The following is a 13,413-nucleotide window of genomic DNA, read 5'->3' on the forward strand; positions in this document are numbered from 1 at the left end:
GCTAGTTAAGCTTATAAATCAGTCCCATAAAAACTTTTCCTTGAGCCAGAGTGGCTTTATATATACATTTTTCCATTTTATTTTTAAAATTTTATTTATTGATTTTAGAGAGAGCAGAGAGAGAAAGAAAGGTAGAGGGAGGGAGAAGCAGGGAGCATTAATTCGTAATTGCTTCTCACTTGTCCCTTGACCAGGCAAGCCCAGGATTTTGAACCAGTGATCTCAGCATTCCAGGTTGAGGCTTTATCCACTGTGCCACCACAGATTAGGCTTATAGGTATACTTAAGAGGTAATTTTTAAAGCTTCATTAAGAACAGTAAGCAAAACTGGCCTTGTTGTTTTAAACCAGGGGTCCCCATACTACAGCTCGAGGGCCGCATGCAGCCCCCTGAGGCCATTTATCCGGCCCCCGCTGCACTTCTGGAAGGGGCACCTCTTTCATTGGTGGTCAGTGAGAGAAGCACAGGAAGCGGATGCTCCTGGAGTACTGTCTGTGGCGGTGCTGCAAAGCGCAGCGTCATTCACGTACAGTACCACTTCTGGTGACGTGGGATGCACGCGTCATGGCAACGGAAGTGCGTCATATCACTTGTTACAGCTAGCAGTGACAAATATGGAACTGGACATTGACCATCTCATTAGCCAAAACAGGCCCATAGTTCCCATTGAAATACTGGTCAGTTTGTTGATTTAAATTTACTTGTTCTTTATTTTGAATATTGTATTTGTTCCCGTTTTGTTTTTTTACTTTAAAAGAAGATATGTTCAGTGTGCATAGGGATTTGTTCATAGTTGGGTTTTTTTTTGCATTTTTCCGAAGCTGGAAATGGGGAGGCAGTCAGACAGACTCCGCATGTGCCTGACCGGGATCCACCCGGCATGCCCATCAGGGGACGATGCTCTGCCCCTCTGGGGTGTTGCTCTGTTGCATCCAGAGCCATCCTGGTGCCTGAGGCAGAGGCCACAGAGCCATCCTCAGTGCCTGGGCAAACTTTGCTCCAATGGAGCATTGGCTGCGGGAGGGGAAGAGAGAGACAGAGAGGAAGGAGAGGGGGAGGGGTGGAGAAGCAGATGGGCGCTTCTCCTGTGTGCCATGTCCGGGAATTGAATCCGGAACTCCTGCACGCCAGGTCGATGCTCTACCACTGAACCAACCGGCCAGGGCCCATAGTTGTTTTTATAGTCTGGTCCTCCAATGGTCTGAGGGACAGTGAACTGGTCCCCTGTGTAAAAAGTTTGGGGACCCGTGTTTTAAACTCTTGAGTACCTGGTGGTTCAGAATGAAATGACTAGTGCAGTTAAGAGCCACTTCTTTTTTTATTTTGTTTTGTAGAGACAGAGTCAGAGAGAGGGATAGATAGGGACAGACAGACAGTAAGGAGAGAGATGAGAAGCATCAATCATCAGTTTTTTGTTGCGACACCTTAGTTGTTCATTGATTGCTTTCTCATATGTGCCTTGACTGTGGGCCTTCAGCATACCGAGTAACCCCTTGCTCAAGCCAGCAACCTTGGGTCCAAGCTGGTGAGCTTTGCTCAAACCAGATGAGCCTGTACTCAGGCTGGCGACCTCCGGGTCTTGAACCTGGGGTCTCGAATCTGGGTCCTCCTCATCCCAGTCCGATGCTCTATCCACTGTACCACAGCCTGGTCAGGCGAGAGCCACTTCTTTAATTCATTTTATTCAATAGTGATCTTGTACCATCAGAGCTAATGTCAACACAGTGAAAAATAGTGTTATTATGTTAATAGTTTTAACCTACCACACTTTGAATACTGCTTTAGAGCATTATTAAAGTATATCATATTGCACATACTTGCGTGTTAGTTACTAAAAGAATGTTTCTCCTGACCAGGGGTTGTTGTAGTGGATAGAGCCTTGGACTGGGACGCGGAGGACCCAGGTTCGAAACCCAAAGGTCACTGGCTTGAGCGTGGGCTCATCTGGTTTGAGCAAGGCTCACCAGGTTGGGCCCAAGGTCGCTGGCTTGAGCAAAGGGTCACTCAGTCTGCCTAGGCCCCCACCCCCACCTCTGTCAAGGCACATAGGGGAACACAATCAATGAACAACATAAGTGCCACAACGAAGAATTGATGCTTCTCATCTCTCTCCCTTCTTGTCTGTCTGTCCCTGTCTCTGGCTCTCTGTCACAAATGAAATGAAATGAACAATGGAATGAAATGAAAAGAAAAAAGAAAAGAATTTTTCATGGCCTGGCTGGGTATCTCGGTTGCAGCATTATCCCAATATTTCAAGATTGCAGGTTTGATCTCTAGTCAGGGCACATACAAGAATCAACCAATGAATGCATAAATAAGTCGAGCAACAACTCGATGTCTGACTATCTCTTTCCCTAAAAATCAGTAAATAAAAATAAAATGTTTCATAAGAGGCTTTATGTTTGAAACATTCTATAGCACTTTCCTTCTTGTGAAGATACTTATGTTTTCCCTATAGGAATGTATCCTGTCAGGTATAATGTCAGTGAATGGAAAGAAAGTTCTTCACATGGATAGAAACCCATATTATGGAGGAGAAAGTGCATCTATAACACCTCTGGAAGATGTAAGTATTAGAATAAATTAATATGCCTTTTATACTTTGAATCCTTTTAAAAAAATAATTTTATTCAAAAAAATAAAAAAATATCTTATTCATTTTAGATAGGGGGGGGGAGAGAGAGAGAGAGAGAAAGTGAAAGGGGGGGGAAGAGCAGGAAGCATCAACTCATAGTTGCTTCTCATACGTGCCTTGACTGGGCAAGCCCATAAGCCTGGAGTTTCAAATCAGCAACCTCACAGTTGACGCTCTGTCCACTGTGCCACCATAGGTGAGGCTATACTTTGAATCTTTTACTTATGAATCTCAACTAGGTGGTTTTAACTTATTACTGAATAGATTATTTGTAGCATCATAAATTTTAGGAGTTCCTAGTTTGGGGCTTGTAGAAATCAAATGGTGTCCTTTGTTGCTATCTGGAGCAGTTATCTCACAAAGTTAGTATAAGTACAGACTTTTAATGAAAACCTAATGTGTGCCAGTCACAATGCCAGTGATTTCCTCATAGCCAGATTTATTTTTCTCAGTCATTCAGAGAGATTTTTATCCCCATTTTTCATACAAAATAATGTCAGTGGGGTTAAAATCACAGAAGTAGGTTATGCACCTAGGTTATGTGACTTCAAAGCTTAGTTCCTTTTGCTATACTGCCCTATTATTTACTCCTTTAGAACACAGGCACATGAAGCATTTCCAAACTGTGTTTTACTAAATGGATTTATTTCTCTGATATTTATTCAACATCCACATATATGGATATGAGCTGAGCTGTGCTTTTTTTTTTTATAGGAGATACATAGATATCAGTTACTTCTTAAATAATGTCTTTGATAAAACAAACAATATTTTTATCAAAGTTGCTTTTCTTTATATTCAGGCATACAAAAAAGTTGAAAGAATAATACTGAATCAAAAACCTTCCATCTGGATTTAGTGGTTAACATTTTTTTTTTAAAACAGAGACAGAGAGAGTCCGATAGGGACAGACAGATAGGAAAGAAGAGAGATGAGAAGCATCAATCATCAGTTTTTCGTTGCGACACCTTAGTTGTTCATTGATTGCTTTCTCATATGTGCCTTGATTGTGGGCCTTCAGCAGACCGCGTAACCCCTTGCTCTAGCCAGCAACCTTGGGTCCAAGCTGGCAAGCCTTTGCCTAAACCAGATGAGCCCGTACTCAAGCTGGCGACCTCGGGGTCTCGAACCTGGGTCCTCCGCATCCCAGTCTGATGCTCTATCCACTGCGCCACCGCCTGGTCAGGCTGGTTAACATTTTGATATATTTGCTTAATTAATTTTGAATCTTTGAAAGTAATAGATGTCATATTTCACCTGAATATTTCAGAATTTGTCTGCTAAGAATAACATTTTCCTACATAATACTGTTATAATATTTAAGAAAATTAATAATAATATTCAGACCATATTCAGATTTTCCAGTGATTCCCAAGAATGTTATTGCTATGTAGTAGTGTTTTAAACCAGTTTAAACATTGCCTTTGTTTCTGTTTATTCTTTTAATCTACTGAAGTCTCTCCACTTTTTTCTTTTTCCTTTTCAAAAGTCCAAGCTAGTTGATAATTAAGTATTGATGGGTACTTTACATTGCATCATCACATCAACAGACACATGTCTAGTTGCCCCACTGTTCATGATGCTAACTTTGACTCTGTTTAACATGACTACCTCCAGAGCTCTTCATTGTGAGTAATCTCTTGAATGATGTGTTGGTACCATTTCTTCCACGACTAGTACATTTAGCTGATCTTCAGTAAGATAAGCAGGTTGTCGTTTTCTTCTTTTCCTTTTTTTTGGGGGGGTGAATATATGCAAGGATTTGGGGGATTTTATTGACTAAATACGTACCCATTTGCTTATTCTGTTCCACCCAGCAATATGTGAATTTGAATATTCTCAAATTTTACACTTGATCTTAGCCAAAAGGCTGAGAAGCGATAAATATTCTCAAATTTTAAACTCTAGGTTTTCATCTAGAGCTTCTACTTATCTCATACAAATTATAAATTAGCTGGAACTAATTTTAATTGTCTTTTCTGATATGAATAACCCAAAATTTATTTTTAATTCCTTATATAACTACAGAAGCAAAATTAAGCCCTTTGATAGCTTTCTATTCAGGAGAGAATGAGTTTAAATAATTTCTACAAGTAATAAGAATGTATCTGCAGAACTAGTGTGTCATTGACAAATTTATTTTTTAAAATTTTTGCATTGATTTGAGAGAGAGGAAGGGAGAGAGAGAGTGGTGGGGGAAAGAGAAGCATCTGTTGTTGTTCCACTTAGTTGTGCACTCACTGATTGCCCCTTGTATGTACCCTGATAGGGAGACAAACCAGAGACCTTGGTGTGCTGGGACAACATTTTATTTGCTGAGCCACCTGGCCAGGGTGATAAATTGTTTTGTATTCTTGCTTTTCTGCTAGTAAAAACAAACACCACCTCTGCAATACTTATTTTAGCATTCATTAGTTTAGTAATATATTTAATTTACATATGTATTGGAACTTGACTAATGGTTTTATCTGATTAAAAATGAAATGCCTTTGTTATACTTTATCTCATGTAGTACTGTTATTATGTGAAACGTCATCAAAAAATAGTTGCACAGTATAATGAAAAATAAATTTTGTTACATTATGGATATTTTTTGTTTTGGTTTTAGTTATACAAAAGATTTAAAATACCAGGAACACCACCAGCATCAATGGGGAGAGGAAGAGACTGGAATGTTGACTTAATTCCTAAGTTCCTTATGGCTAATGGTAAAGAATTCTAACTTAAATTTATGACAGAATCTGATTTAAAAGTAGAAACTAACTCCTGACAGTATTATTCCAGGTATGTGGAAATGTATTCTTTTGAATGACTATAGTACGGTGAGTAATGTGGTCCATTAGAGGTGTCTGGAAGTAATAAAAATGAGGGAAAGGGGGGTGATGTGTTAGTGATTGGTTGGTTCTGAAGAAAGAGAATTATGATATGCTGAGGTACACTACATATGAAAATTGTAATCGTAACAGACTTTCCTGTTGGTGCTTTGGTGACAGTCTTAGATAATTAGACCTTCAGCAATAGTGCCTTTCTAGTTTGTAGGCTCATAAAATTATTTTTCATATTTTTTTTATGTTTTTATTTAGAGGAGCTAAGTATCTTTTTTAATTGTTGGGATACTGCCTTTTTCTGAGATTACTAAAAAACTATAAATTGTTGGTATAAGTCTATTTATGTCCTCTAAAATAAATTACATGAGGCCTTCCCCTTTTTTTGAGTTCATATTCTATATATATATATTTTTTTTGAAAGAAGTGCCTCTTTTTTTTAAATTTTATTTATTCATTTTTAGAGAGGAGAGAGAGAGGAGAGAGAGAGAGAAGGAGAGAGAGAGGAGAGAGAGACAGAGAGAGAGAAGGGGGGAGGAGCTGGAAGCATCAACTGCCATATGTGCCTTGACCAGGCAAGCCCAGGGTTTTGAACCGGTGACCTCAGCATTTCCAGGTCGACGCTTTATCCACTGCGTCACCACTATATATTTTTGTTTTAAGTTTTTATTTATTGGTTGATTTTAGAGAAAGGGCGGAGAGAGAGAAACACAGATCAATTTGTTGTTTCACTTGTTTATGCATTCATTGGTTGATTCTTGTTTGTTTGCTCACTGGGGATTGAACCCGCAACTTTAGCATATCTGGAGGATGCTCTAACCAACTGAGCTATCTGGCCAGAGCACTGTAATTTGTTTTAATGCAAAGATTTTATTTTAATTTTTGCTGAAATAATTTATATTGTTTTGAGGTACATTGGTAATGAAAAAAGATTTATGTTGAGTAATAAATTTATTTTATTAAAAATTAGTTAACAGCCCTGCTGGGATAGCTCAGTTTGATAGAGCACTGTCTGGAAGTGCAGAGGTTGCTGGTTCAAAGTCTGGTCAGGGCACAAAGAGGAACAGATTGATGTTCCTGTGTCTCTCTTTCCCTCCCTTCTGCTCACTAAAATCAATAAATTAAAAAAACAACAACTAGAAAACATAGGTAAGCATAAAGGAAATAAAAATATACTTAATCAGAGAGAGAGTGTTTGTGTGATAAATCACTTTGTATACTCCTTAAAGTGTATTATGGAGGATAAAGGGAATGATTTCTTATTGCTAATCACCAGTAAGCTGTGAGATTGCCTATTTCCCAAGACCTTTACCAAAGCCTGGATATTATACATTTTAGTTTTTGTCATTTTGTTGTATTAAAAGACAGAATAATGGATTTTACAAATACCTACCTGTTAGAGGGTGAAATGATATCTATTTATTTATTGGCTTTTATATTTAAAGAACTGTCTAGCCTTGTGTTTTGCACATATTTTTTGGTGAGATTTTGTATTTTTTTTATTGATGTAAAGAACTCTTTTATAAAGACTATTAAAACCCCTTTTAAAATATGTTGAAAATATCTTTTCCAGTTTGTGACTGGCCGTCTATATTACTATTGCATTTTTTATGTACAAAAGTTTTTAAATTTTGTGTAGTCATACAGGTTGATCTTCTTTTTTTTCTTTTTAAGTGATAAGCAAGAAAGCAGAAGAACACACTTCCACTTGTGCCCAACTGGGATCCACCCGGCAAGCCCATTAGGGGGCAATGCTGTACCCATCTGGGGCGTTGCTCAACAGAGCCATCTAGCACCTGAGGCGAGGCCATGGAGCCATCCTCAGCAGCTGAGCCAACTTGCTTCAATGGAGCCTTGGCTGTGGAAGGGGAAGAGAGAGATAGAAGGGAGAGGGGGAATGGTGGAGAATCAGATGGTCACTTCTCCTGGGTGTCCTTACTGGTCCTCAAATCTGGGACATCCACATGCCAGGTCGATGCTCTATCACTAAGCCACCTGGCCAGGGCCTTTCTTTCTTCCTTTTATTGTTGTTGATTTGGAAGGGTATGCTTAAAATTTTTCACTCTCCTGCAGAGTTATAAAAGTACAAATTCTTGCTTTTAAATAGTTTTACAGTTTTATTTTTTAACATATTTTCTATATAAATTATCTATTTTATCTGTTTGAGAAGCAGAGATTGAAATTATTTTTTCAAAATGTTCAGTCAGTTCTTCAACACAATTTATTTTTTCCACTTTGATTTAAATATTTATAATACATTAAATTCTTGGACGTAGGTCTATATTGTTTTTGACTAATATGTGGACTAATTAATGTCATTGTACAATGTACTTTAACATCTGGCTGCATGAATTTCTCATTTCTTGTTCTCAAAAACTTTTATTTTGACAATCTTAATATGTTTATCTTTCTAAATGAGCTTTAAAATAATTTTAATTTAGTTTGTAAAAGAAGTTTGCTATTTTTAATATACCAGAATTTCTTTGGTTTATGGGTAATGTATATATATATTTTTTATAGGTAATATTTTTAATTGTATGCCTGACTTTTTGTTTTTTCTTTTCTTTTTATTGATCTGAAATTAGTGTTTATTTTGATTAATATAAATTGACTTAGCAACTGAAAAACACAAAGTCCTGAGAAATTTTGCCCGTGAGTTGTCTCTCTTTAAAATATAACAGGAAACTTCAAAGAATCCCAATCCTATTTGCAGTTTTATTACACAGTCATTATAAACCTCATACCTCTAATGATTGTGTAGCTTTTACGAAAGTAAGTTGATGGAGTTACTAATTTCGAAGTGGTGATATTAAAAAAGACTTCTGAATGTGCTAACAAATAGGCGAACATTCTGATTGTCTTTGTTTAAAAAACAGCTTTGGAGGTTTTTTGGTAGGAGTTTTGGACAATGTTAAAAAATTGGGAAGCCATTAGTATTAGTAAATGTATTTTTATTTCTGCTAGTTTTTAAGGGTAGTAGGATATAAGTTACAGTTTGAGTTGTATGACTTTTATAGGTCAGCTGGTTAAGATGCTGCTTTATACAGAGGTCACTCGTTACCTGGATTTCAAAGTGACAGAGGGGAGCTTTGTCTACAAGGGAGGAAAAATCTACAAGGTTCCTTCCACTGAAGCAGAAGCCTTGGCATCTAGTAAGTAATTTGTTTTCTCAGACTATTAAGATTTTACAATGGAAATGAATCTTAGAGATTAAATTTAGTGTCCTTTACTTTAACCATCATCCATTCATTCAGTCGATAAATATTTATTGAATGTCTGTTAAGTGCCAGATACCAGTCTGGGCAGTTGAGAATACCTTAGTGAACAGAATGTTCAAAATCTTCTCTCCTTTTGAAGTTGAGAGTTTAAATGACCATCGTATGTAGTTTGTTGCTGGTGAGTCTGAACCTATCTAGGTCTGGTAAATGCCCTTTTCATAATAATAATTCATAAAAGCTATTTTTCTGTGTGTGTGTTTCCTGTGTGTTAGGCTCTGTGCTGAACACTTCACATTCATTTTCTTACTTGGCTTTTAAAACACCTTGATGAAGTAAGGTTTCCATTTTATAGATGAGTAAACTCAGGCCTGAGGTAACATAGGTGATTTAACTAGCAGAATGGGAAGAAACCCTGCTGGGATTGTTCTAGACCAGTGGTAGTCAATCTGGTCCCTACCACCCACTTGTGGGCGTTACAGCTTTCATGGTGGGTGGTAGCGGAGCAACCAAAGTATAAATAGAAAGATAGATTTAGCCTGACCAGGTGGTGGCGCAGTGGATAGAGCGTCGGACTGGGATGTGGAGGACCCAGGTTCGAGACTCCGGGGTCGCCAGCTTGAGTGCGGGCTCATCTGGCTTGAGCAAAAAGCTCACCAGCTTGGACCCAAAGTTGCTGGCTCAAGCAAAGGGTTACTCGGTCTGCTGAAGGCCCGCGGTCAGGGCATGTATGAGAAAGCAATCAATGAACAACTAAGGTGTCGCAACGAAAAACTGATGATTGATGCTTCTCATCTCTCTCCATTCCTGTCTGTTCCTATCTATCCCTCTCTGACTCTTTCTCTGTCCCTGTAAAAAAAAAAAAAAAAAAAAAAAAAAAGATTTAACTATAGTAAGTTTATAAAGATTTATTCTGCCAAACTTAGTGAAAATCTGACATAAAGTACTTGGTAAGTAATTATTATTATATGCCTTAATTTGCTGTAACTCTGCTTTATAAAGTAAAGTTACTTCCCTACTTTATAAATCACCATTACTGTGGAACCGGCGGGCGGTTAGAAAATTTTACTACTAACATACAAAAGTGGGCGGTAGGTATAAAAAGGTTGACTACCCCTGTTCTAGAGCCTGTGTACGTAATGTACTAAGCTGACTGACTGGACTATATTAATCAATGTGCTGAAAAAGAAAAAACTCTGGTCTGGTAAACCCATTTTCTGATTGGTGCTGTTGTCATTCTCTAAAATCTCTATTTTTAGGAATTTCTAGTGAGTATGAAGTGAGTTTATTCTCTGCCATAAATTATTTTCTCTACTGGCTCAACCATAGATTCCTGGTTAACATTTTCTATTATTACCTCTCTTTTAAAGAGCAAACACCACTAGAAAAGACCTTTCTTTTTTCTTTTTCTTTTTTGCTTTCTTTTTCTTTTTTTTTTTTTTTTACAGAGATAGAGGGAGAGTCAGAGAGAAGGATAGACAGGGACAGACAGACAGGAACGGAGAGATGAGAAGCATCAATCATCAGTTTTTCGTTGCGACACCTTAGTTGTTCATTGATTGCTTTCTCATACATGCCTTGACCGCGGGCCTTCAGCAGACCGAGTAACCCTTGCTCAAGCCAGCGACCTTGGGCTCAAGCTGGTAAGCTTTTTGCTCAAACCAGATGAGCCTTCGCTCAAGCTGGTGACCCCAACGGGGTCTCGAACCTGGGTCTTCCACATCCCAGTTCGACGCTCTATCCACTGCGCCACTGCCTGGTCAGACCCGCCCGTCCTCCCTCCATTTCTCTCTTCCTTCCATAAAACAGAGACAGGCAGGAAGGGAGAGAGATGAGAAGCATCAACTTGTAGTTGCAGCACTTTAGTTGTTCATTGATTGCTTCTCATACGTGCCTTGACTGGGGGGCTCTAGCCTAGTGACCTTGGGCTTCATCATGGGATCATTTTGATGATCTGGTACTAAAGCTGATATCCTGTGCTCAGGCCGGTGATCTTGGAGTTCAAACCTGGGACCCCAGTGTCCCAGGTTGACACTCTGTCCACTGTGCCACCACCATTAAGGTGACTTCTGTTCTTTAGGGCAGTGGTTTTTAACCCTTTTACATTTGGGGCCGCTATAGCAGAAATAACCCTGAGCATAAGAAAATTTGACTAGGATCATTGGGGCTATAATCTATATCAGGGTGATTAACTTTTCTGTGGACTGGCATGAAATTTCTGGTGGATTGGCACCTGTCTAGTTGGAAAACACTGCTTTAGGGTATTGTAGTTGTTGTGCAGAGCAGTTTGAGAAAGGACAAATTTGTATAAAGGGTAAATTAATTTTATGTACTAAATGTTTTAGGAGTTTAGAGGAGGGAAAGGTTTAAATTGGGAGAATAGGAAAAGAATTGTTAAATTCTGCAGTAATTTTAATTTGGCATAAATGTGGAAAATTTTTCTTATTTATGTAGCAGTTTTCCTAACTCCATTTATTTATTTTATTAGAGGAGAAAATATTGAGCCTAAAATGTTGGAAGACACTGTAGCGAGATAGTACTCCACTAATAATTGTGGTGAGAGAGACAGAGACAGAAAGAGAGAGAGATGAGAAGCATCAACTTGTTGCAGCACTTCAGTTGTTCATTGATTGCTTTCTCATATGTGCTTTGATCAGGGGGCTCCAGCAGAGCAAGTGACCCCTTGCTGAAGCCACTGACCTTGGGCTCAAACCAGAAACCTGAGGTTCAAATCAGTGATCTTTGGGTTCAAGCCAGCAACCATGGGGTCATGTCAGTGATCCCACACACAAGCTGGTGACCCTGCACTCAAGCTGGATGAGCCCAGGCTCAAGCCAGCGACCTTGGGGTTTTGAAACTGGGCCCTCAGTGTCCCAGGTGGACATTCTATCCACTGTGCCACCATCTGGTCAGGCTTAAATCTTTTAAATAACAGTGAGTTTAATCCAATAAAGTGTTTAAGAGTTCACAAGTTTGAATACAATACTTTTTTTTTTTTTTACAAAGACAGAGTCAGAGTGAGGGATAGACAGGGACAGACAGGAACGGAGAGATGAGAAGCATCAGTCATTAGTTTTTCATTGCACATTGCATTGCGACACCTTAGTTGTTCATTGATTGCTTTCTCATATGTGCCTTGACTGCGGGCCTTCAGCAGACTGAGTAACCCCTTGCTTGAGCCAGCAATCTTGGGTCCAAGCTGGTGAGTTCTTGCTCAAACCAGATGAGCCCACGCTCAAGCTGGAGACCTTGGGGTCTCGAACCTGGGTCTTCCACATCCCATTTCGATGCTCTACTGCGCCACCGCCTGGTCAGGCTGAATACAGTACTTTGAAAATTTTTTTTTATTCTCTTTGAGCTCTTACCTATGTATCTTTTTTTAAAAAAAATATTTTACTTATTGATTTTACAGAGAAAGGAGAGGTGGGGAGCCAGAAATATCAACTCATAGTTGCTTCACTATAGTTGTTCATTGACTGCTTGTTTATGTGCCTTGACTGGGCAAGCCCAGGGTTTTGAACTGGTGATCTCAGCATTCCAGGTCGATGCTCTAGCCCAGGGGTCCTCAAACTACGGCCAGCGGGCTGCATGTGGCCCCCTGAGGCCATTTATCCAGGCCCCGCTGCACTTCTGGAAGGGGCACCTCTTTCATTGGTGGTCAGTGAGTACTGTATGTGGCGGTGTCGCTCATGTACAGTACTACTTCCGGTTACGCAGAACGCCCATGTCAGGGCTCCGGAAGCCCGTCATATCACTTGTTACGGCTAGCAGTGACAAATATGGAACCGGACATTGACCATTTCATTAGCCAAAAGTAGGCCCATAGTTCCCATTGAAATACTGGTCAGTTTGTTGGTTTAAATTTACTTGTTCTTTATTTTAAATATTGTATTTGTTCCTGTTTTGTTTTTTTTATTTTAAAATAAGATATGTGCAGTGTGCATAGGGATTTGTTCATAGTTGTTTAGGCGATTTAATACTTTTTTTTTTTCCTGAAGCTGGAAACTGGGGAGAGACAGTAAGACAGACTCCCGCATGCGCCCGACCGGGATCCACCCGGCACGCCCACCAGGGGCGATGCTCTGCCCCTCCAGGGTGTCACTCTGCTGGGACCAGAGCCACTCCAGAGCCTGGGGCAGAGGCCAAGGAGCCATCCCCAGCACCCGGGCCATCTTTGCTCCAATGGAGCCTTGGCTGTGGGAGGGGAAGAGAGAGACAGAGAGGAAGGGGGGGGGGATGGAGAAGCAAATGGGCGCTTCTCCTATGTGCCCTGGCCGGGAATCGAACCCGGGTCCCCTGCACGCCAGGCCAATGCTCTACCGCTGAGCCAACTGGCCAGGGCCGTGATTTAATACTTTTTAAAGGGGGTGTTTTGTCTTTGGCTAACTTCTTAGTCCTGGTACAGTAGTTGTGGTTCTAGGGTTTCTGTGGGACGCCCAGGCGGTCTTCCAAAGCTCCATTAGGATGAGAGGAGGGTGGGAAAGGAAAGAAGAGGAAAAAGAGAGGGACTTAAGAAAACACTATCAGATTCTATTGTTTTGAAAACAAGTTAGGCAGCAGTCCAAAATCAATTGTTGTTGGTAGCTTTAAGTTCCAATAGGTGGCGTCCTCCAAAATATGATACCTGAGTTACAAGTGAATTGCAGTAGCGACTCACATTGCCTTTTGACTGTCTTACTCCTATACCTGACAATTAAACTTTATGTTAATTATGGTACTCGATGTGGTGATTGAATAT

At 39.8% G+C, this 13,413-nt stretch overlaps 1 protein-coding gene across 2 annotated transcripts in view; it reads left to right on the forward strand.

Annotated features, from left to right (window-relative positions):
- Positions 1–13,413, forward strand: part of GDI2 (GDP dissociation inhibitor 2) — a 43,866-nt gene that overhangs the window by 14,860 nt on the left and 15,593 nt on the right. For both annotated transcript variants that reach the window (XM_066279544.1, XM_066279545.1), the window contains exons 2-4: positions 2,459–2,566; positions 5,244–5,343; positions 8,478–8,612. In XM_066279544.1, coding sequence (XP_066135641.1) covers positions 2,459–2,566; positions 5,244–5,343; positions 8,478–8,612 — 343 coding nt within the window. The remainder of the gene's footprint in view (positions 1–2,458; positions 2,567–5,243; positions 5,344–8,477; positions 8,613–13,413) is intronic.

The sequence above is a fragment of the Saccopteryx bilineata genome, chromosome 5 (genome assembly GCF_036850765.1).
Source record: "Saccopteryx bilineata isolate mSacBil1 chromosome 5, mSacBil1_pri_phased_curated, whole genome shotgun sequence".
In the NCBI taxonomy this organism is placed as follows: Eukaryota; Metazoa; Chordata; class Mammalia; order Chiroptera; family Emballonuridae; genus Saccopteryx; species Saccopteryx bilineata.